At 41.1% G+C, this 25,952-nt stretch overlaps 1 protein-coding gene across 1 annotated transcript in view; it reads right to left on the bottom strand.

The window, feature by feature from the left end:
• Positions 1-25,952, bottom strand: part of ADAMTS6 (ADAM metallopeptidase with thrombospondin type 1 motif 6) — a 397,790-nt gene that overhangs the window by 156,053 nt on the left and 215,785 nt on the right. Inside the window, exons 10-11 of the mRNA XM_040340248.1 lie at positions 25,763-25,909; positions 15,664-15,805 (exon numbers count right to left, since the gene is read on the bottom strand). Coding sequence (XP_040196182.1) covers positions 15,664-15,805; positions 25,763-25,909 — 289 coding nt within the window. The remainder of the gene's footprint in view (positions 1-15,663; positions 15,806-25,762; positions 25,910-25,952) is intronic.

The following is a 25,952-nucleotide window of genomic DNA, read 5'->3' as shown; positions in this document are numbered from 1 at the left end:
GCTAATCATATACAGTGAGGGAAAAAAGTATTTGATTCCCTGCTGATTTTGTAAGTTTGCCCACTGACAAAAAAATGATCAGTCTATAATTTTATTGGCAGGTTTATTTTAACAGTGAGAGACAGAATAACCAAAAAAACACATTTAAAAAAAGTTATAAATTGATTTGCATTTTAATAAATGAAATAAGTATTTGACCTTCGCAAAACATGACTTCGTATTTGGTGGGAAGGAGGTTCTCACCCAAGATTTGATAGTGCACGACTCGGTCCATCGTCTCTTTGATGCGGTGAAGTTGTCCTGTCGCCTTACCAGAAAAATACCCTCAAAGCATAATGTTTCCACCTCCATGTTTGACGGTGGGGATGGTGTTCTTGGGATCATAGGCATCATTCCTCCTCCTCCAAACACGACGAGTTGAGTTGATGCCTAAGAGCTTGATTTTGGTCTCATCTGACCACAACACTTTCACCCAGTTCTCCTCTGAATTATTCAGATGTTCATTAGCAAACTTCAGACGGGCCTGTACATGTGCTTTCATGAGCAGGGGGACCTTGTGGGCACTGCAGGATTTCAGTCCTTTGCGGCATAGTGTGCTACCAATTGTCTTCTTGGTGACTATGGTCCTAGCTGTCTTGAGATCACTGACAAGATTCTCCTTTGTAGTTCTGAGCTGATTCCTTACCGTTTTCGTGATCACTGAAACTCCACAAGGTGAGATATTGCATGGAGCCCCAGACTGAGGGAGATTGACAGTTATTTTGTGTTTCCTTTGTCATCCTCTCACCAAGCTGCTGGCAGTGGTCTTGTAGCTCATTCCAGCCTTGTGTAGGTCTACAATATTTTCCCTGACATCCTTGGACAGCTCCTTTAAGGGAGGGCTCCTAATCTCAGCTCATTACCTGGGACCAGAAATCGCGGTGATTGAAAGGGGATCAAATACTTATTTCATTCATTAAAATGCAAATTAACTTATAACTTTTTTGAAATGTGTTTTTCGAGATGTTTTTGTTGTTATTCTATAGCTCACTGTTAAAATAAGCCTACCATTAATATTATAGACTGGTCCTTCCTTTTTTCTTTGTCAGTGAGCAAATGTACAAAATCAGCAGGGGATCAAATAATTTTTTCCCCTCGCTGTATATGATCTCCCAATGTAGTCATTTTGAATAAATTGGGAGATGATCCATGCCATGCCTTAGACCCTTCTAACCAGTCACAGTACAGCAACAGTTGATTGTTAATGGTAGAAAACCTAAACTGATCTTTATTGTCACAGCAACATCTCCCAGTGCCACTCATCCCTTTCTCTTTTCTGTTCATCAACAGGAAAATTCAGTCAATCTGAATATTGCCATTTGTAATAGTACCACAAGAAGGGAGTGCCTGAAGGTGCACATCTGGTCGCCTGTGAAAGTCTATGGCCACCCTATGGTTTTAAGATAAATTAGCCCAATGAGGCTAACTCCTGCTGGCTAATTCAAGACTGTTGATAAGGACAGTGAAAGACAACACTTTCTGACAAAGTTGTGCATGCCATCAAAAATTAAACCATGGTGTAGTTTATTCCGTTGAGATGCACAACATAATAGTAACCATGCTTACATTTTGCACCCATGCTCAGACTTACAGCACTCTGATTACGGCCCAGTGCATCCTTATTCATAGGATTTCTAGACAAGGCATGGTGAAAATCTGGGATACAGACTGCAATAAAAAGTGATGGGGATTCTAGCCTTCCACATCTCTACTACTCTTTTTATTATGCCCCTGTTGGCGGTTTGCTGACAGTTTTTGTTCTGGTGACAATGTAAAAAAAAAAAATACAAAATGTCACCCTTGACATCAGTAAAAACCTAGCACAGGTTCTGACCCTTAACCATTCTATCCAAAACAAAACAAAATCTTTTTACTTGGAGACACATTTACATTTCTATTTGTGTATTGAGTTTTTATTTATTACTTTTTATGCAAGGCAAATTTTGTTTCTGGATTAACACAATGGTGTGCGGTATGAAAAATGTCAGTAAATATTTTTAAAGCATGCAATAAATGTATTAAGTGTTGTCTAATGAAAGCAGGCAACCCAGGCTTACTACAATAGGACATAAAAAGCTTCCGGTATGCCATATTATCACACACATAGTTAAACACAGCATTTTTATGGCGCCTTCTACCAGTAAGTCATGTTGTCAGCCATATTGTATACGGATACTAGGATTAAAGGTAAGCTAACTGGCTAAGCGTGCAATTAAACTTACAGTTGATCTCGATCAGGAGAAAGCATACATATTTTGAAAATTATTGACAATGTTCAATGTATTATTATGTACAGTTACAATGGCATAAATTACTTAGGGAAACCTGTGAATATGGTGAAATTGTGAAATTACGGTAAAAAAAATGTTTTGGGGGCTTGGTCATTCAAACCACTTTATACAATGTGATTTTCTTAACATTTATGCTAAACAAAAAGTAGAAAGGCCTATCAGATAGATTTAGAGATGGTGTGTGTGGGAACTTGTGCCCAATTATACAGGTATTGATGTTAAACAAGAAGGCTTGCAATTGGCATCATAGTTAATCCCAAAGGTGTTCAATAGTTGATCTTAAGGTTTTACCCCCACCCCTACCCCTGTCCTAAGACTCCTTGGCCAATTGGGGCAGAGTCAGAAAGACAATAGCGAATATTATTTTGCTATTGTCATACTAGTGGGTGGGCTCACCTTTTTTTTAAGCCAATTAGAACCACGTGGGTAGGTATCACATGGGTAGGTACAGAGCATGATGGGACTGTGAGGCCTATATAGGTCCGATGCAAGCCGCGCACACGTCATTTCAGCGAGAAGAGCCGGCGTGTCAACATCTGGAGAAGAGAAGAAGATGACGTCACAGCCCGGAAGAAGAAGAATACGTCACAGCACGGAAGAAGAAGATAGACGTTCAGCGCTGAAGGAGAAGGCACCGGACAGCTAGAGGAAGAACCGGGGTGCGCCAAGTCAACAGCGGAGAGCGGCGAACATAGCAGAAGACCCCCGGAGAGTGAAGAAGACCCCCCGGATAGCCGAAGAAGACCCCCCCGGATAGCGGAAGAAGAAGCACACCACCCCCCCGCCGAAGACGTCGGAGGAAACCCGCCGAGGAGTGGGCGCTTTTATAAAAGCGACCCCCCCCGGCGGTGGAAGAGAACCGGACGGCGGCGAAGAGCGGCCCCCACCCGAAGATGTCAAAGAAGAAGCCCCCCCTGGTAAACAGAGCTAAAGAAGACAGGGGGCGGCCTCCGGAGCAGACTAATAAATTATTTTAAAAACTCTTGTGTTGTGTTTATTGACTTTAACATTTTTCCTCCAGGTGAATGGGTAGGGGTACGATGTACCCCATATCCATTCACTTAGGGTGGGGGGCCGGTATCTGGGGGCCCCCTTATTAAAGGGGGCTCCCAGATTCCGATAAGCCTCCCGCCCGCATACCCCGACAACCAACAGCCAGGGTTGTCGGGAAGGGGCCCTGTCCTTATCAACATGGGGACAGGGTGCTCTGGGGTGGGGGGGCCCCGCAGTGCGCCCCCCTGCCCCAGAGCACCCAACCCCCCCATGTTGAGGGCATGCAGCCTGGTACAGCTCAGGAGGGGGGGGCCGCTCGCTCGTCCCCACTCCTTTCCTGACCGGCCGTGTAGCGTGCTTTGGATACGGGTCTGGTATGGATTGTAGGGGGATCCCCTACTCCGTTTTTTCGGCGTAGGGGGGCTCTCCTTACAACCCATAACAGACCTAAGGGCCCGGTATGCTCCTAAAGGGGGGAACCCATGCCGAATTTTTATTTAAAATCCGGCGGGGACTTCCCCCTCAGGATTCATAACAAACGCCGCACACGTGTAGAATTGGCGGGAATCCAAGTCGGATCTCCCGTCGCTTCTATGACGGCTCTGTCTCCATCGCGGCAAGCCAGCTCTTCGCTGGCTCCCGCGATGGGGCTCGTAGGTGCTCAATCTCGCCGAGAAAGGGAGCGAGATTGACACAATATCGCGTGCACCTACTGTATGCAGATTTCAGTCCACTAGAATGGTATTTGTATTAAACAAACCTGCCTGTTATAATCTCGAAAGAAAAGATGCGAACCTATAGCAACGTTTATTTCACTTTACTTGCATTGCAGCTTAATAAAACACAGGAATAATAACAGGCAGCAGACATAAAATATATTATTGTGCTGTATAAATCAAATTGCTTCCTGAAATTGACGTGATGACTCTTTCAACATCCAGGCAGGAGGCTGAAATAACTTTGAACAAAAAAATGTCTGCCAGGTGTTTAAAAAATTCCTTGACAAGACTGACAATTATACAGGGCTAACAAAAGGCATATGATACAAACTACTCTGCCTAATTATACTTTTAGACATAAAAATATAATTACAAAAAAAGGAACATAGAAACACAAAATAACATAAGTGGCAGTAATAATTAAGAAGCACGTAGCAAAGTGCCCGTAACATTGGCCAATTACAAACAAATAAAAAAAAAAAAGAAAGTCTCAGACAACTTAATTATAATGCCTAGAGTTTATATGTCCTGGAGGAAATACTCGGCTAACTGCAGTCTTTGTTTTATCAGAAAAGTGTTCAACAACTGGCTGTATTCTCATTATCCTATCAGTGACATCTTTTAACAGCTGTTATCAATAAAACAGCCTGAAGCCACTGTGGAAAGTCTGCTCGCTAAGGTCAACTGTGCAGCCCATTTTTAAGGCAAAAAATTAACTAGTAGCATTTCAACAGCAGCCGCTGCAGATTTTCCAAGAAGCAGCATTAAGCCATAATGGCTGGGGCATTACTATCTTCATTATGGTATTGAGACCACAATTATCCTTTATATACACAGAGCTGAAGAAGGTATTTAGATTTGCCTTCTTTTTGCCCCCCCTTTACCAACTTTGAGGGCCTGGATGCTGAGACCTGACCCAATTACTATACATGTTTTAAATTCTCACAATTTAGATTTAATTTCTTTTATATTCTTTGTAATTTTCAAAAGTTTTCATGTTTTTATATTTTTAATTCCCTTTTATTATATATGTTCATGGACCATATACATTTTGAGTCGTAATGGTTCATTTGAAGCTGTGGCAATACTATCCCATTATGGTCTTAAAGGGAAACGTAATTTTCGTGGTAAAAAATATTTATAATATTATATTGTAATTGAATATTATTAAAAATGTCCTTTCCTTTTCAATCTGTAGCACTGTAATTTTCAGTAAAATGCAATCCAATATGGATACCTGGAGGTGTTCTATACACAGATGGTGTACAAAACACCCCCAGATATGTCATTTCCTGCTTGTGTGATTAGCTGATTTTCCCAGAAATCTGCAGTAAGATACAAGTCAGATCTCAGGCATCCCCTGCAACAAAATGTCATTTTTGGCGAGAAATCACGCCTCGACATTGGGAGCTCATGTCGCATAACGTGTGAAAATCAATGTTTCCCTATGGGAGCCATCTTAACTGGTCCGACAGATGTCGGTCCGACTTTGAAAATGCTCGCTCGTCCCCACCCCCTTTCCTGACCGGCCCGGGCTGCATGCTCGGATAAGGGTCTGGTATGGACTCTGTGGGGGACCCCCATCCCGTTTTTTTATTTAAAATTTGGCGTGTTCTTCCTAAAGATTAATACCAGATACAGTACCTGGTATTGTTGGGGATCGAAGTCAGATCGCTGTTCATTGAAGTCGGACGCATGTCGGACTTTAAGTTGCAGGGCAAAGTCGGATTCAAAGTAGTACGACAGTCGTGTTGTACCAGTGTTAACCCAGCCTAAGGGAGGCAGACCCCTTTCCTTATTAGAGCTATGAAGGTGCAGCAGCTGATTGATAATTATAAAATCTCTCCCATACAGATCATGGACACTTCAGAATAACAAAAGGTGTCAAAAGACTTTGTTTTTCTTTTTTTTTTGTATTCTTTTGTTATTATGTATCCAGCTCACTGCTCCTTACAAGTAGTCATTCTGAGACAGGATCACTGCAGTCACCTCTGGCTTTGGTTCACTTCTCCCAGGGGATAGCCTCCCTCCAGGGAACACTAGGCCTGGCCAAAAAGGCATTTTTTAACCTGCTCTAGGTTCCTCTAATATTTTTATACAGGATTTATACAGCGCTTACAATTTGCACAGAGCCTTGCAACATTAGGGCAGACAGTACAGTTACAATACAATATTATACTATAAGTCAGAATGTCTACAGCCAGCACTTGTGGGTGCATTTCTACCTCTCTCTGCCTTCCAGCCCTGTTCAGGGCCTCCATTAGCTGACTACATCTGTCTGATAGTGGTTTCTCTTTCTCCCATGCCCCAACTGCACTATTGCTCCTCCCAACCTGGCTTATATGTAGGCACAGACTCATTACATCACTACAGGAGGACTCTAGCTAAAAGGGACCTAACACCCGAAGACACGTTTCTCTGTAACAAGACACTATTCTGGAACAGAATAGTGGCAGACTAGCTAACTGCACCTGCTTACAGACAGACACCACCACTTTTTTGCATACACCTGTCTCTCTGAAAGGGAGCATAACCAGGGATATTAACAGCCCAACCATGTAAAGAATAAAGGGAAGATTCAGCAATACTAATTAAATCATTCTCTTTGTACACCAAGCCTTCCAACAGTTGAGTACTGTCCCTGAAGCCTCGTTCACACGACCGAGAAACTCGTTGGGCGAAACACATCGTTTTGCTCGTCGAGTTCCTTGTTAGGCTGTCGAGGATCTCGGTGAGCCAAATTTCCCCATTCCCGTCGAGGAAAAAGAAGACATGCTATCTTTTTGGCTCAACGAGATCCTCGATAGTTTCCTCGTCGAAAAGTGTACACACGACCGGTTTCCTCGGCGTGTGCACGAGACCTGATACTGTTTTTATTTGCACTAACATACAATTTTTCAGGATAAGCTTTCGGGGGAATGTCCCCTTCTTGAAGGTCCCAGCAGTACTTTAAGAGTACTCAAGATCCCAGAGTACTAATTGGACCTTGAAGAAGGGGAAAAGCTTGTCCTGAAAAAAAAGTTAGTGCAAATACAAAAAGTATCACGGACAGTACTCAACTGTTTCTGTCGCACTAATATGGCTACAGTTGCCTTAAAGCAGAGTTCCACACATTTTTGAGAGGTGGTCTTAAACTAAAGACCACCTCTCAAAACCTAGTTTTTGTATATTATTATGTTTTTCTTACTTACCTTTTTGGAAAGTACTGCGTGTACTTCCGATCCAGCTGGGATGCGGCCCATGTTGTCACATCCTCTTCTGCAGTTTTCTTCTGGGACCTGTGTGTGTCCCAGAAGACAAGCTGGCCATTCACAAAGTGCCATCCCACTCACTCATGCGCAGTAGGAAACTGCCGGTTTCCCTTAGTTGGAATGGCAGCGCTGGCACCCGATCCGATGGATGGATTGGCCTAGGGGGACCAACATCATGGGTTTCCTGGACAGGTAAGTGTCCTTATTAAAAGTCAGCAACTACAGTGTTTGTAGCTTTAAGCCATTGTTACACTTTGCACTTGTGTTTGCCATATCTTTTTGTAATGCAAAAAGTACCGTTATCCTCAATGTTTATTTGTAACAAACATTGACTATTACAGTGCTATTTATACTACAAAAAAGCTAAAATATGGTAAATACATGTGTAAAATGCAACAATTGATAAGAATGAACTAAGAATGTCTTCAACTGGTTCTATTCTGAATTGAGGGCTCTATGAGGATTAATCAAAGCACAATTCTTAGAAAGCTCACAGTAGCAGTCACCAGCAAAGAGTGACAACAAAGGAATAGCTGGCAATTATATTTCTGTTCCAGAGCAGAAGTCTTGGAAGCTGACAGCAGGGTAAGCAAGCAGGATGTAAAAGGCTTTTAAATATTACATTATCACTATAGAATCTCTAATCACAACATGAGGAAATGATTCATGGGTTTAAGATTGACTGGCATAGACTTGCAAACAAATTCCACACTGCTGTAAAAAAAAAAAAAAGACACAGGTTATATACTGAGACTCAGCAAGCCTATAGAAATAATAAAAGTGCTGATGAAACGTACCGTTTACCATATACCCTTATTGGCATTTCCATACACTAACCTTATCTGTTTAAAACCCCACAATTCATTACCAATATTTCACAATTCAGCCAATGAACTTCATCATATAATGATGATTGGGGAAAGCTGGGGTGAGCACTGGAAGTACTCACAAACAAAAACATTTTCCAACCTGTCTGAAGATCTCTGCAAATCATAAGCATTCCCTTTTCTCTATAGAGAAGTTGTAGTGTCACTACTTTTCCCAGGTATTTAAAGAGGTTGTAAAGGTAAAAGAAATTCCCCTAAATAGCTTCCTTTACCTTAGTGCAGTCCTCCTTCACTTACCTCATCCTTCGATTTTGCCTTTAAATGTCCTTACTTCTTCTGAGAAATCCTCACTTCCTGTTGTTCTGTCTGTAACTCAACACCGTAGTGTGAGGCTTCCTCCCTGGTGTGAAGAAAGCCTCTTGAGGGGGGGAGCAGGAGTGTCAGGATGCCGACTAACACACAGCTCCTTTCTCTATCTGCAAAGTAGAGAGTGTCCTGACTTGCCTGCTCGCCCACTCCCCCCTCAAGAGGCTTTCTCCACACCAGGGAGAAAGCCTCGCATTACTGTGTGTATTTACAGAAAGTGAGGGTTTCTCAGAAGAAATAAGGACATTTAAAAGCAAAATCGAAGGATGGGGTAAGTGAAGGAGGACTGCACTAAGGTAAAGGAAGCTATTTAGGGATTTTTTTTTTACCTTTACAACCCCTTTAACTGGTGGGCTATGGTTAGGTTTAGGTTAAAGTTTTGGCATTGTTACAAATAGTAGGGATGAGGGAGTGCACGCAAGGTGAGTTTATGGGGATCAGGGTGTTTTTTAAAGTTTTGCATAGAGTGGGGGTGGGTTAAAAGTCCTGTCAAAATTTACTGTCATTTGTGTCCTGATTGGTGCGATTTCCCCTTACTTCCTCTACTGGTAACAGGAGGTCATGAAGTGGTGGAAAATCTCCTCAATGGATACAGAGACAGCAGCAAAACTCTTTATGTTCCTGTTTGAATCCTTCCCCATACCAACCTAAACCACAAAAAAACTGTTAATTCTGGAGTTTGGCTTTAAAGCAGAACGTTATCCATAACAAATTGATAAAAAATATTGTTCTTTAGCAACATTATTCCTCATTAATAATTATGCTACCAAAAATGAGTGCATGCTGTAAACTGCCTCCAGCCATTTTGTTGAACCCCTGGGCCCCTAAGCAGAAGTAAATCATAAAGTAGAACTACACTCATCGATTTAACAGTTTCAAAAAAGTTTAATTCCTGGAATGCTGGAATTGCTAACTATCACATATTCTTGTTTCCTCAACCAAACTGTCAAACCATCAAATGGCCGGTGTCATAACTGATCACATGTGCAGCACCATGGCAGTTGCAAATCAAACAGAAGCACCATCCTTGGTTGTAAAGGACAGTTAAATTTCGCTTTTAAGGCTGTCAGCAGATTGGCCTCTAAAAAATTCATCAGTGCCTGAGGCCCCGTACACACAACCGAGCTTCTCGGCAGAATTCAGTCAGAAACTCGGTCGGAGCTGAATTCTGCTGAGAAAACCGTCCGTGTGTACACTTTCGGCCGAGGAAGCCGACGAGTTCCTCGTCGAGCCAAATAGAGAACATGTTCTCTATTTCCTCGTTGTTCAATGAGGAAAGTTGGCTCGCCGAGATCCTCGGCGGCTTCACACAGAACTCGACGAGCAAAACTATGAGTTTTGCCCGTCGAGTTCCTCGGACGTGTGTACGGGGCCTAAAAGTGTCTAAAAATGGACAGCAACTGAGCATGTGCAGAGCAGGGTGAGACAGTGTAATACTGGATTTTAAACAGTATAGGCATTTATTTTGTATGTTTTATACCTGCAGAAGGGGCCAGCCTGAAGTGATCTATCAGGACTTCATTTTCTAAAGTTCCTACAAATGGACATGGATTTGGATACACCATGTCAGGAAAGCTCAACGATTTTACAGGAAATAATTTAAAAAAAGTCTTCTCACTTGACTGTGAAAGCATTTGTTATGAAAACCTGATCCTAAGCCTTTATTATTCCAAATCATATTACCAATTAAAAAGGAAACCTTATCTTAATGTAATTGGAACATCTGGAAGCTATAAAAAAGGTGGGAGAGGATGAAGCCATGTATGCAGGCAAGAAATACACACCTAAAAAGTTCATCTTTTTGTCCTGTTCTCAGCCACTAATTATTAATGACAATGCCTATTTTCCGAGTATTGTAGCTTTAAAGGAAATGAAACATTTTGTGTGAAGATAATGAAAATTCATGAATATTTAAACTTCGGTGACACGGAAAATTAATTTTGTTTGAAACACAGCCAGCAAATGTCAACATCAATTATAGATCTGAATGTGGAGTTGAGCGGTGGGTGCTTAAGAGAGGTTGTGCGTTGTGGTGCTTATATGGAACGAGCTCCAATTATGATCTTAATAAAAAAAAATCTCACACATGTGTCTACAATGAATTTTCACTAACTTCCCTTTTGCAGGCCTCAATTTAATGAAATACTCATTGTGAAATCTTGATTGGGGAAGGGGGTGCATGGGACTCTTTCTAGACTGAAAATAGAATTAAACTGGATGCTTAGAAAATCTACTTCAAAGGTGCAGTCAATTTAAATAATATCTTCTTTTGTTTTATTATATTTAAAATTTATGGATGTCTTGCACTGAATTTTCTAGGACTGAATAGTTTACACTAAAAATTATGACTGGCTTGCTTTAAACTCATGGATAAGCCAAGATTAATTGAAGAGGTGAGATACTGATCTTAGAAAATATGCTGCTTCAGCGTTATTTTCATGACCAATAAAAAATTTAAAATAAATCTCCAAACTGTAGCGCCTGGTTACTTTTCAGAACCGGTGCTAGTGTAAATTTAGAGGGGGTCAGAGAGTTAAGTGACTCTGACCAGGTTAATCTGTTTAAATTTGGAGCCTCTGTCTCAGTTTTGGCTGTGCTGTGGGTTCATTCTGTCGTTTCTGGGGTGCTGATCACACCCCAGGCCGACAGGTGGCAGCAGTGGAGTCAAGGATTTGGATACTTTTTCCAGCAGCCTATCAGGAGGGGTTTTCCTCGCTGTGCATGCTAGGGAGGGGTATTTATGAGGCAGACGCCATTTTCTTAGGTCCTCTTACCGTGTGGCGCCCACCTTCAGGGTAGCCATACCACGGCACCACGGCAAAATGGCCTTCCGGGCCGGGGGGGGGGGCGTGCTACACTGTGTTCCTGGTTTCAGGACCATGTTGGCCCGGAGCAACTGAGCTGCGGCTGGGGCTCAGTGATTGACTGGGTCCCCAATCTGAAGAGGTCCTGAGCTGTCCTTTCCTGTGAGAGGAAGCTGTTCAGTGGAGAGTCTACCTGAGGAGTACCAAGAGAAGCTGGTGTTCCAAGAGGGCCCTGACTATCCACCGGGGGCCAAGGTAACTGGGTGCTGAGAGGCTGGATGTCGGTCGCCTATCAGCCAGTACCTGAAACAAAACTACCTGAAGGAGATCCGGGTGTTGAATCTGTTGAGGAGAATTTGGGACCACTACTATGTCCATTTTGTTCAACCATTGGGAGGGTCTGTGGCAGAGACTTAAAGGGTCACTAAAGGAAAAAAAATGTTTTGCTAAAATGACTGTTTACAGGGTATAGAGACATAAAAGTTAACTGATTCCTTTTAAAAATGATTACAAATAGATAAAAATCAATCCTATAATGTGCCTGCAGGTTAGTTTCACTTTTAAACTGGTTTCATGTTCCTGTGAACTAGAGAGACACACAGAACAAAAACAAACAAATCCAGGGCAGTGTTTTGTTTTTAAAATGAATCTGATTGGTTCTGTTAAGTTTTAGACACACAGTAGTGACAGCTTAGACCACCGTGAAAAGCTCCCAGTACTGTGGTTATAAGGAGCCAGACAACCAGGAAGTGTGGAGATCACAGCAGAATTACAGCAACTTCAAAGCAAAAACGAACAATAGGGACATGAAACCAGTACTGCAGTAAGTTAAAGGAAGCTATTTAGCTAAAAAAAAAAATTCCTTTAGTGACCCTTAAACCCCAGTTCGAGTGACATTCTGGTTGCCAGGCTTGTGAGAGAGGCCTGTCCGGGTGCGCTACATCCACTCCAGCTAGAGTGGTGAGATAGAATTTATCGTTGGAAGCAGGACTGTTTCCCATTTATATACACCTGGATCTGCTATTCTTCATTTCCACTATCTCTTTACTTTTCACCAAGTTTTACTGTTTTTACCAGGCTGGGTAATAAAAGCACAGAAAAGACACCTGTTTTGTGGACATTCCATTTACTACACTCTCTTCAAGCACCCTAGACTGCGGAGAAAATTGAGGTAATATGCCACCAAAATCAAACCAGCTGCTCCTTCGGGGGTAGTGCTACAAAACATTATCATTAACCACTTGCTGACCACCCTATAGCAGTTTCTCTGCTACAGGACAGCCACGCTGCGCGGGATCACGTATATATATATATATATATATATATATATATGTAATCCTGCACTTCCGGATTTTGTGCGCAAGTGCATGCGGCGGTGGCTCACTCCCACTGTCATTCTACATAGTGGGAGCTGATCAGCGGACCTGATGTCCACCAGCACCCGCTGATCATTCTGTACACAGGACGAACGGTGATTTGCTTAAGTAAACAAGGCAGATGGTCATTCTCTCATTAAAGAAGGCATGGATCCTGTGTTCCTGCAAAGCAGGGACATGGATCTATACCTTCCTCTAGTAAAAGAACCTCCCACAGTACAGTAAAACACCAGCTAGGCACAGTTAACCCTTTGATTGCCCCTGCTGTTAAACCTTTCCCAGCCAGTGTCATTAGATTAGTGACAGTGCATATTTTTACAACTGATCACTGTAATAATGTCACTGGTCCCCAAAAAAGTGTCAACAGTGTCAGTTAGTGTCCAATTTGTCTGCTCCAATATCGCAGTCCCGGTATAAGTTGCTGATCACCACCATTACTAGTAAAGAAGAAAAAAATTGTATAAATATATCCCATAGTTTGTGGATGCTATAACTTTTGCGCAAACCAATCAATATACGCTTATTTCGATTTTTTTGGATGAAGAAAAGATCGTTTACATTTTTTTATTGGATATGTTTTAAAGCAGAAAGTAAAAATTACTGTAATTGTCAGTCATTTTTTGTTTATAGCGCAAAAAAATTTAAATGCAGAAGTGATCAAATACCACCAAAATAAAGCTCTATTTGTGGAGGAAAAAAAAGGATTACATTTTTATTTGGGTACATTGTCGTACGACTGCATAGTTGTAACGCACTGCTGTGTGGCAACATTTACATTACTGTGCCACCTCTAAGCCAGAATGTCAGTTCAGTAGGTAGATGCCAAAAACTGGATGATGCTTAAACAAAGACTGTTTCTCTGTATTGAAAAAAGGTTGCAGGCATTGTCAAGTAAAGTACTGTGACCTCGGTAAAGTAATAAATATCTGTAAGTATAACACGACACCTTACTTTGCATGCATGTAAATGAAAAAAAAAAAGATGCATGGCTCACTAATAATTGGTTCAGAGAATACAGCTGATCTGCAGAATGTCTCTTACCTGCATTATGATGTCCATTTTTTATACCTAGTTGATTTGCAAAAGGCAATGATGTTCACTGTGCAAAGATTTTTGCATTTTGCAAGGGAATTTATAAGAATGAGAATTAAGTGAAGCTCTGCTGACTTCTATCCCCCACTCATTGCAAACAATAATGCTGTTATTTTTTTTTTTCTCGCATGTGATTGAGTATTCTTTGAAAAGTAAAACTTAACTATATTCATTATGCTCTTGGGAAGCTTCCCTTGCAAAACACAACTTCCCAAAATGAACATCCTATTTGTCTAGTAATTCTATCCTCATATGTCTATATTCTATGCAGGCAAGACACAACACTTCCTACACATTTGCTTATTTGTTGTAGGTATAAACGTGCCACGCTTTGCTGCTCTCTTAGGACTAGGGGAGGTCCCAATGATAAATCGAGACACACAGGACTCCATCAGAACTGAAGAAGAGGGTATAACCCTCAAAATGCATATGCCTGTTGGATCTAGGAGATGTCCGCCCAAGCATAGGAGTGCGTGGAGCGATCAGAACCACTTTAATACCTTAATGAGCCATGTCTGTTTTAGGCCCCTTTCACACTGGGGCAGTGGGTGCGTCAGCGGTAAAGCACTGCTATTTTTAGCGGCTGTTTACTGCTGTTTTTGCAGAGGTTTTTGTCCACTAGCGTGGTGCTTTTAACCCCTGCTACCTGCCGAAAAAGAGTTAAAACCACCCGCAAAGTGCCCCTGCAGGGGGCGCTTTGCGGGCGGTATAGCCGATGTGCCCATTAATTTCAATTGGCAGGAGCGGTATACACACCGCTCCAAAGATGCTGCTAGCAGGACTTTTTTTACTGTCCTGCTAGCGCACCGCTCCAGTGTAAAAGCCCTCGCGGCTGTTTCAGGGCACTTTGGAGGCGCTATTTTTTTTTGTTATAGCACCTGCAAAGTGCCCCAGTGTGTAAGGGGTCTTATTGTTTGTATGCAGATACATTCTTATTTTTACAACAATCAGGTTATGAGGATAATGTGGTCATCTGCAATGGAAGTCTAGCAGCCAGTCAGTGAGGAGCAGAGCTGACCATACAGAGGAGGCTACCTTGGCAGATCTGCCCTAATTATATTAGAAAGAAGACGGGATACTGCATGGGAGATTGAGGCTGCACATGATCAGATATATATAGAGCTGATGCTTTTTCCTTGCACAATTCCGTCAATACACTTTGTACTATGGGGAGATGAAGTTGCTACCCCCAATAAACCCCCGGATATCCATATATAATAACCCTTTGTTGTGTATTACTACGTCTACTTGTAACCATATGGGGGGTCATGTCTGCCACTGGCTCTGTTCCTTGCTCTTTTGTGGTCCACACTGTAATTAACCCTTTACGCACCAGAAGAAGCGTTATTTTTCAATGCAAAGCATGTGGAGCACAGCACTGTCCGCGTAGTGCGTGGTAACATACCCCTCCACAGAGATAGCCCCGCTATATTATTTGTCCTTGGTGATTGTATTTGTTTTATTACCTATGTGCCAGTGCCAATAATTTGGAGGCTCCCTACCTGTATACAGGGGGTGCGTATGCTCACACACTAGTTTGGGTTAATACTATCTAATGGTTTTTAATTAGTTTTTAATCCATTTTCTAATAAAAGACAATGTTTACATATACATGCGATTTTGTGTGTTCGATACGGTGCCTAAAAAGTCCAATTTTCTGTGGTCTTTATTTTGTTCAATGTGCTAGGCCTGTCTTTTGTTATCTCCAGTCTATAGTCAATACCTGGCTGCCTTTCATACTAAATTCGTATTGCTGGTGGCATCCTTACATTCCAAACTTCCATGGTAATACTAAATATCGCTCAAGATAGAATATTGCAGTTTCACACTTTTATGATGTTATTGTTTGTTAACTGAACATTTCAACAATAAAGTTTTATTAACATAAAGACGACAACTTCTTACCCCATATTTACATTGACGTGATGTTGCTCCATACTGAAAACGGCACTGTTCGTCTGCATCATACACCTGACCGGGAGCTACCGCCGGGTAGACAAAGTCACGCTTTGGAGGTTCATTATCGAGGCATGTTCCACGGCCTGAGCTGGTTAACATAGAGCAACATTAAGACACATAGTCTGCAAATAAACTCCATATAGCACTATTAATTACTGTCAACCCATATAAAGCCATGTTACAGCTTTCAGGATATATAAAAAAACACAAGCACTACAACACAGTTAAAGAAACAGGATAATTGTATAAATGTAACAATTAAATTGATATTTGGAAGGCAGGCTTCCTTGGATTAGGCTGATGTGTGATACATCAGTGCTGGTTATTACCTAACAAACTACTCATCAAATTTTTAGGAAACCTAGACACACTAATGATGAAATCATCACCTACAGGAAGCAAACAAACCAAACATATAAAAGGACAGGATGAACTCGAAAAGAAAACACTGCAGTGACTGGTTCAGATATAAACTTGTCCTGGTGAGTGTAGACTAATTAGCAATTAGAGAGTAAGTTGGTGAGTTGTGTCTTAAATTTACAAATGGCCACATTTTACCTTTCCTTTTACTTATTTCTAATTATTAACATACAATGTAATTGCTGAGACGATGTAACAATGTAGCCTGCAGCTTTGACGGTTCACAATGTATGAATATCAAGACAATAGACAGTATGTAATACATATAAAAAAGCTGTTGAAATTAGTGAAATGTAAGCACAGGTATATACTAAAAGTATTCACTCTAACCGCGAGCGTTGATGGAGTATACACAAGCATATGTATATCTCTAGATAAATCTTCGACATGTATTAGTACTGTCGGCAATATGCCAAAGCAAACAATTAACCAAATTAAGGAGGGAGGAAAGGGGAGGGGAAGGGAGAAAAGAAAAAAAAGAGGGGGAGAGGGAAAAGAGCCTCCTCTCTACATGGCGCATCTGACTCTCGGCTTGTTTAAAAGTAGGTATAAAGGGGCTGATTTACTAAAGGCAAACAGACTGTGCAGATGCACTCTGCAAGAGCATTTGTTCCAGAGCTCAATAAATGAGCAAAAGCTTTGCTGACTTCCACCCTCCAAACATGTGAAAACAAAAATGCTGTTTTCTTTATTTTTCCTTTACCTCATTTACTAAGCTCTGGAACAACTGCACTTGTAGAGTGCAATTGCACTTTGCAAAGTGCACAGTCTAGTTGCATTTAGTAAATCAACCCCAAAGTGTCAGTAGCAATATCCATCGAAGGCTAGTACCAGAAATAAGATTAAAAGGATGTCATCTGTAATTTCTATACTACCTTAGATACATGTGAACTGTCTTGAGTAAAAATGTGTGATCCTGACACTCTTGCCAAACAGCACAAGCCCAGACCCCTGATTAGACAACGAAGAAGCATCACCAGGATGAAGATATCATGCACCTTTTACTGACACTGTCAGCAAATTGGCACCTAGGTGAGTCTTATACAGTCTACACTACACTACATGTCAGCATCCTACACACATATGGGGTTTGTTTATTAAAACTGGAGAATGTAAAGAGAAACCAATCAGATTCCATTTTTTTTTGTCAAAGCTTTATTGAACAACCTGAAGTTAGAAGCTGATTGGCTACCATGCACAGCTGCACCAGGTTTTGCACTCTCCAGTTTTAGTAAATCAACCCCTAAGTAACAAATCTCTGATGCTGTAATGCACAGAATCTCAACCACTGGTTTGGGTAACCCAGGTGGTACCGCTAGCAAATTCTGAAGCCTCGTACACACGACCGAGGAACTCGATGGGCGAAACACATCGTTTTCCTCGTCGAGTTCCTTGTTAGGCTGTCGAGGAACTCGACAAGGCAAGTTTCTCCATTCCCGTCGAGGAAAAAGAAGACATGCTCTCTTTTTGGCTCGACGGGATCCTCAACAGTTTCCTCGTCGAAAAATGTACACACGACCGGTTTCCTCGGCAAAAAAAAAATCCCAGCAAGTTTCTTGCTGGTTTTTGCCGAGAAACTCGGTCGTGTGTACGAGGCCTGAGGGCAACTTATGCTTGCTAAAGTAAAGCCATGATGTTATAGAGTTTGACAATTGACTATGCCGTACAGAAAAAGGAAAATATTTTAATAAAGTTGAACAAAGCACTGTGGCAATGTGTAAAGTTAATTAAATCATTATGAGCACAACCATGAATCTGCCTCTGGTCAGGTCTTCTTACACAACAGCATTAGATATTCTAAATTAAACTTTCTTTCAATCTGAATTTTCTTTGACTGATTAAGTTGGTTGTAACTATATATTAAAAGGTGCAGCACAAAACATTCTTGCTAGGAATTGCATATAAAGCAATGAATTAAGAAACTAGCCTTTGAAAAGAAAGTTCAGCCCCAATATTTAGTGATCAGTGCTTTTCACTTTTTTAAACCATTGCAAAGGGAAACCCTCTAAACCCAGGATACAATGAAGGGCAACATCCTCACTGCACACTTCAATGCAACTTGGGAACTTAGCAACATGTTGTGAGATGTTCCTTCCTCAACACCCCCCCCCCCCCCCCCACTGCACTGCAGGTTATATACAGTGTCAATATTTCTAAAGGTCAGAAGTGATGTATGCATCTGTTATTCCACAAAGTTAACATAATTTAACCAAACAGAAAGCAATTTTCTAAATGCTTGTTTTGCTAGTTTTCCATTTGAAGACTTCAAAATAAAATCCAATAATACACCTACGCTGGCATGAGCTAAATGCCAAGTCAGAAACATTGTTGAGTAGATTCCAAAATGTGTTGTAGGTTTTCCTGTGGCTTGTCACTCAGTCATAGCCAAAAAAAAGTGCAAAGAAGATACACTTCTGTCTAGACCAGGAAAATGTAGTCTCAACATCTACAGCTAACTCATTTTTTGGAACAAGACACGAATACTCACTGCCTGAGTATCCATTTAAAATAATAATTACAACAAAAATTCCCAAAACAAATCACAGAATTTCAAAATGTTGTGAATCACAAATGCTTAGTTCACTGTGTTTAAAAAGAAATGGTCTCCAAAAATGTTTCCACATAAACTTGCATTTTCCTCCTGATACTACTACTTTTGCCAAAATAAATCTTACAGAACAAGCTACTTTCTAGATTTTAGTACCATCAGCCAGAAAATTAATCAGGCTTTGCCCTTCAGTCAACTATATTTTTGGCATAATCATTTTTTGCGAAGACAGAAAGATTCCCCCAGAACCACATAAGCCAGTTTCTTTATGTAGTAAATGAAACAAGATTTTTAAGAATCCTCACTACACTCCAGAATCTTTGTCATTCATATGGCTATGCATTGGGATGGCCAGATAATGTTCACACTATTTATTGTTCCTTTGTACATTCCACCTGTGAAAAGTGAGCATATATATATATATATATATATATATATATATATATATATATATATATATATATATATATATATATATATATATATATATCCAAATATATTTAATCAATGTAACATTTATTTAAGTAGGCTAATTTGGCAAATTAAGAATTACTGTCAAATTAACCAACACATATTGACACTGATAAATTTTATCTGGGCACCAATGAAAGTGTTAAAGGTTTTCCGGCAGTGAAGCAGATAATTCCATATCATACTGGATTCTTGCGGGCAAAAAATATCAATTCAAAACATTACTGATGGAAGTCAAAATATGCAGAACTGATTAATTTAGTTTAACCTTAAAATTTGGTCATTTACTTTGTATACATTAACAACAAAATATGAACAAACATGACGCAAATAAATGTTGTGTAAACCAAAAAGTCCAAGAAAAACACCAGTGGAGATGTTATAAAAAATATTATGATAGACTCAAGAGTTGGAACACCCATGTGAAAACAGTCTCTTCCAAATGCTGTAATTGCTCCCACAGACTCGATGGACTCCAATGGCAGAGATCATACCAAAAAAACAACAAAAAAAGCTCCCATATGGGAGCTATGGGAGCTTTTTTTGCTGTTTTTCTGGTATGATCTCTGCCATTGGAGTCCATCGAGTCTGTGGGTGATTTGATTTGACCTATCATCATTCGGATTTGGCTGGAGTAGAGTGAAGCCTCGTACACACGGCCGAGGAACTCGACGTGCCAAACACATCGAGTTCCTCGGCCAGTTCAGCCCTGAAGCCGCCGAGGACCTCGGCGGGACGAGAGCTCCCATAGAACAACGAGGAAATAGAGAACATGTTCTCTATTTCCTCGCCGAGCTCCTCGTCGGCTTCCTCGGCCGAAAGTGTACACACGGCCGGGTTTCTCGGCAGAATTCAGCCAGAAACTCGGTCGGAAGCTGAATTCTGCCGAGGAAACTGGTCGTGTGTATGAGGCCTGAGATGCATCTGTTTCAAAGCTGTCTTTTACCCTCTGTAATAGGGGGTCACTAAGATCTGGTAAGCAGGCACTTCTTTTGGTGGTGGATCCTATCAAACAACTTCTATCTGTGGAGCAATTACAGCATTTGGAAGAGACTGTTTTCACATGGGTGTTCCAACTCTTGAGTCTATCATAATATTTTTATAACATCTCCACTGGTGTTTTTCTTGGACTTTTTGGTTTACACAACATTTATTTGCTTCATGTAACCATATAGTGTTTAGTTCACTGGACTATTATATTAATAATTTTTGTATTTTATACACTTATATTTACTCACTTATTTGTACTAAGTGACAATTATTCACTATTCTTGTTCATATTTTGGTGCAGATTGACTACAGTTAGCGCAACCTATATTTTTCCAATTACGTACACTGTTTATCAGCAGGTATGCAGCTTTCTTATCCTCACAGATGTATTCATTTATTCAATTGTTTTGGGATCACTTTTATATATATTTTTCAACTAAGATATTTTAGCACGGTGTAGTGCAGTTTCTTCCCCCATTTTTTTCCATACATTAACAACAACCTAAAAACCAGAGAACCCAAATCACAAAACAAAATATGCATGGATTATTAAAGAAAAAATAGGTGAGTTATGGGCAATCAACAGCTGTTTCAACGAACCTTCATAAAGTCCTCCTTGTCATGAAACAGCTGCTGAGTCCTCACACTGCCCTACCTTCTTCCTTCCCAGCAGATTGTGAGTAACTTCTGTTATACTAAAGAACATTTGGCAACTTCCATTAATGCATTAGAGCAGGAATGTCCAACCTGCGGCCCAAGGGCGGCTATGAATGTGGCCCAAGACAAAATCTCAAATTTACTCAATGCATTTGCACTTAGAAAACACATGTGGCCAATGAAAAATTTGATAATGTATCTTTACTAGACTTGTATAAGTTTTATCTTCCCAAAGAAAAATATCCCACTCTTCACAATTTATTTATTAATTCATTTATTCATGTCATCAGTTTTCGGCAGCACCTATATTTATGAGCAACTATTTTCAAAGATGAAGAACACAAATTAGAACTAAAATATCTGATGAGCACCAGAACTGCTACTGCATCCATCGGCCAGATATCGATGTGTTCGTTTATCAAATCAGTGTCAAATATCGCACTAGTTTATATTGCCCTCTTTTACCTTTATAATAAAAGAAATTACAAAAAAAATTGATCTTTAACTTGTGATCTTCCTGGCCTTTTCTGCTCATCAGTTATGCTTTAGGGTTCTTTCACACATGCGTATGTCCGCTTTTTCATCTATCCGTTTACGGATGAAAAAGGGACATACATTGATCCCTATGAGATTGCGGGTGTCAGCGGATGAACATCCTCTGACACCTGATATCATCCGAGTCCACAATCATTTGATTCTGCAGACGGAGGAAAACCCTATTTTTTCTTCCGTCTGCGGATCGGATGAACACGGACAGACGGGAGTAAGATTCTCCCAAGAACAGATAAATAGGATTCTGGTGTTCAATCAAAAAGCATCAGCATCCTTAGGGTAAGGGAAGGTCCAATATAAAGGACTACAAAAAAAAAAGCATCAGTAGCGAGTAGATACCAAGAGGGGGGGATATAAAATCCTTACCAGATGGTATAGAACACCGACGGTCTTACACCGGATATATCCCCAAATATCAGAAATCTGCTGGAGATGTAAGGAATTAGAAGGGACTATAATGCATATTTTCTGTGAATGTGCGAGAATAAAAGAATTCTGGAAAATGGTAGCAGAAACAATTGAATTGATAACAGGAGTATCGTTAGGAGAGAACCCGGCTGTATATTTGTTGTTGGGTATCCCTATGTCATTGGAGAAATATAAAAATTCCCTATTGAGACATCTACTGATGGTAGCGAGGGCATGCATCCCTGTTCTGTGGAAGTGTGAGAGCCCCCCATCAAAAGTACAGTGGTTAGCAAGAATTGCAGATATCCAACAAATGGAGAATCTCATTCTGACGCAACGCAAAGGACAAGTAACTTCTCGGAAGTAGGCTCGCGGACATTTTGTTGTAGTCCGCCGCAGTATGAGATTGCGGCCATTTTATTGGTTATACAATAAAACCAATAAAATGGCCGCGGTCTCATACTGCGGCGGACTACAACAAAATGGCCGCGAGCCTACTTCCGGTTTAAGGATATATAAACACAAATGGCATTACCAATCAGGTTCCCCAGATGAAGACACGTGACTGTGTCGTAACGCGTAGGGATTAGCTGTGACAGACGTACACCTGGAGAGACGTAAGCAGGCGCCGAGGACGCTGCTGTTTGTTTATCACTGCATGTTTTTAATTGTTTGATGTAAGCGCAGGTGTTTTCGACAATAAACATCCCCCTGTATTTTAATTACTACACTATCAGAGGCCTTTGTTCTCTCTCTCTCTCCCCCCTCTACTGGAACGGAGGCTCTGTGCAGGGCTGATCGAGTGGGTGCATGCTAACTGCATAGAGGGCAGGCAGTGGACAGCTGGAGAGGCTAGAGAAGCGCCAGAGAAGTGTGACAGGTGGGAAGATTCCTTGGCTGTAAGGAGGTGGATGACTTAAGGATATCCTTGATGCTTCAGATTCATGTTTTTGAGGTGAGAGTCCAGGGAGCCCTTTTGTGGATATGACCATCACTGTCATCTATATACACCTGGCTTAGTGGACATTTAGCCCCATCACTTTGCTACCTATTTTGCTGCAACCCTTCAACACCCCCCTTCTGTATGGGACAATTATCAGCTATTTCTATTTTCATTTAACCCATTGTTCACTCGTTTATGAGACATTTACTAGTTATTTGTTTCAACCCATTGTTCACTTATTTTATGGGACACTTATCACCATCCAAATTATTTCACATTTATCATATTGATATATATTTATATGTTTTTTGATACACCGTTTTATAAATCTGGCTTGATTTATCTTTATCTATTTGTTCTCACTTTTTCCTATTAGCGTTAATGATTTGCGCAAACCCCTCTTTTAATATATTTCACCTTGTGTATTGTAAATACGATTAGGTTTTGCTGCATTCACATATTTTTTGTTTGGTTATATCATTATTAGTCTTAGCAGCGTGAAGGACACTTTCTTATATTCAACATTATGGGGTATTGTTTGTAGAATTTTAAGGGAAATTAATAATTTAATTCATTTTGAAAAAAGGCTGTAACATAACAAAATGTGGGAAAAGTGAATACTTTCTGGATGCACAGTATTAGGTAGATTCACAAAGAGTTAGGCCGGCTTATCTACAGATAAGCCGACCTAACTCTGAATCTAAGCCGACCTATGTTTAAGTGTATTCTCAAACAGAGATACACTTAAACATATCTAAGATAGGACGGCTTGCGCCGTCCTATCTTAGATTGCAATGTTTTGGCTGACCGCTAGGTGGCGCTTCCATTGCGGCCGGCGTATATTATGTAAATGAGGGGATACGCCGATTCACGAACGTACGCCAGGCCTACGCCGTCGAATTACGTCATTTCCGTAAGGCCTTAGGCGGCCTAAAGTTATTCCACCTATGAGGTGGAATAACAATGTTAAAGTATGGCCGCCGTTCCCGCCGCGTGGTTCGAATTTTTTACGTCGTTTGCCTAAGTCGTCCGCGAATCAGGAGTTACGTCGTTTACATCCGCGTCGAAATCAATAGGCCCGTACGGCCTACTTAGCCGAAATGCGCACTGGGAAATGTAGTCGCCCGGCGCATGCGCAATGTCAAAAAACGTCAAAAAACGTGAGGTCAAGCCTCATTTCCATACAACACGCCCCCCTCCAAGCAATTTGAATTAGGCGCCCTTACGCCCGCTCGTTTTAGGCTACACCGCCGTAGATTAGCAGGTAAGTAGATTGTGAATCATTACTAGCCTAACTAATTTACGGCGGTGTAGCCTAAACAGGCTAGGCTGCACTGTCCTAAATTTACACCATGGTACGTGAATCTACCTATATGTCTTGTCTTGGCAAGAAGCAATTATGACCTGGGGTGCACAATTAATGCAAACGATTATCAACAGCATACTAATGCAATGTTGGAACCTTTCAAAAGTTTGCTTACGTTCTAAAATTTTCTAAAATTGGACGGGGGTGAGGAAAGGAAAGAGCAATTATTTAAAGAAGAATTTAGACACAGCGGCCCGGATTCAGATACAACTTACGGCGGCGTATCTCCAGATACGCAGCCGTAATTTCAAATCTGTGCCGTCGTATCTTGACGCTGATTCTCAAAGGCAGATACGTTGAAAAAATAGGCTTCCTCCGCCGACGTAACTAGCATACGCCGGTGTATAATTGTGTGCAATTTTACGCTGGCCGCTAGGTGGCGCTTCCGTTGATTTCCGCGTTGAATATGCAAATTAGCTAGATACGCTGATTTGCGAACGTACGTGCACTCGGCATATCAAGATATGTCGTTTATGTAAGGTGTCGGACCGGCGTAAAGTTACCCCTCATAAAGCAGGGGTAAGTCATGTTAGGTATGGACGTCGGAAACGTACGAACAGCGTTGTATTTTACGTCGTTTGCGTAAGTCGTTCGTGAATGGGGTTCACACTGCTGCGATGCGAGAACCCGTGTGAATCCAGTACGGGTTCCCGTATCACATGTCACCCGCCGGTGGTTCACACCACCCTATGCGAACCGCTGCAGGTGTCAATAGAAAGTTAATGACACCCCCCAGATCGGTTCGCAGATCACAGTGTGATCTGTCAATTCGGACAGGAATCAGATCACACGCATGCGATCTCATTCTGGTGCAGACCAAAAAAGAGTCCTGCACGATTTTGGTCCAAATGCATTGCGAATTCAGCCATGCAATCTGTATGTCTGAATTTGCATCGCACAGACATCGCAATTGATTTGCTGCTATGTCGAACATCGTGCTGGTGTGAACCGGCCCTGAATGAAGAATGTCAGCAATTATGTGACTGCCACATAATGTGATAGTTGGTATTTGTGGAGCAAAATGGTGGAGTCACCTCTGCTACTTCCCAGTGTTAAGAATGTATACAGATTTATTTTTTACAAGTACTTGTCAATTTACGCACTTTACTTATATATTGTACATTCACATTGGTCCCTGTCCTCAAGGAGCAAACAATCTAAGATCCCTAACTCACATTCATACATATACATACTAAGGCCAATTTAGACAGGAGCCAATTAACCTACCAGCATGTCTTTGAAGTGTAGGAGGAAACTGGAGTAGCAAGAGGAAACCCACACAGGCACAGGGAGAACATGCAAACTCTTATGCAGGTAGTGCTGTGGGACCGATATTATAAATATAAAGACAAGCTGAGCTAATGTAAGAGATATCAGTATGTAATATACTTACTGGGTATCAATTTTATACTGCAACATTTAGCGGTATGAAAAAGAAATCATGGTGACACAGGCCTAATTTTCAACCTGGTCCTCCATGGCCTGGGTTATAATTAGTTTTGTTGTTTATTACGTGTACATGTGCTATTTCCTTATTTCTTTGTTCTATATCGCCCCTGCGTGGGCAAACCACGGCTTGTTATAATTTTTGAAAATCCAATAAAATAATGAAACAGAAAAAGAAATCATGAATGGGTTAAAGGCAGCTATACAGTCAAACATAAGAATATAGAAATCAGACGGTACTCACTCGAGAAAGCTGGTGATATATTCCCTGCTGCAGGCCGACCAGGAGAAAGGGTTTGTGTTAGACGTAATGTGAGCTGCCATTAACTTGGCAGCTTCGTGACCTTTGGTCCCACAGGAGTTTCCAATTCCATCGTGGTTCATACCAAAACTGTAACATACAAAAAGGGAAGAGAACATGAGTGGCCACTAAG

Source organism: Rana temporaria, chromosome 1 (genome assembly GCF_905171775.1).
Source record: "Rana temporaria chromosome 1, aRanTem1.1, whole genome shotgun sequence".
NCBI lineage: Eukaryota > Metazoa > Chordata > Amphibia > Anura > Ranidae > Rana > Rana temporaria.
The sequence above is the reverse complement of the archived record's forward strand: the minus strand, read 5'-3'. Positions and strand labels throughout refer to the sequence as shown.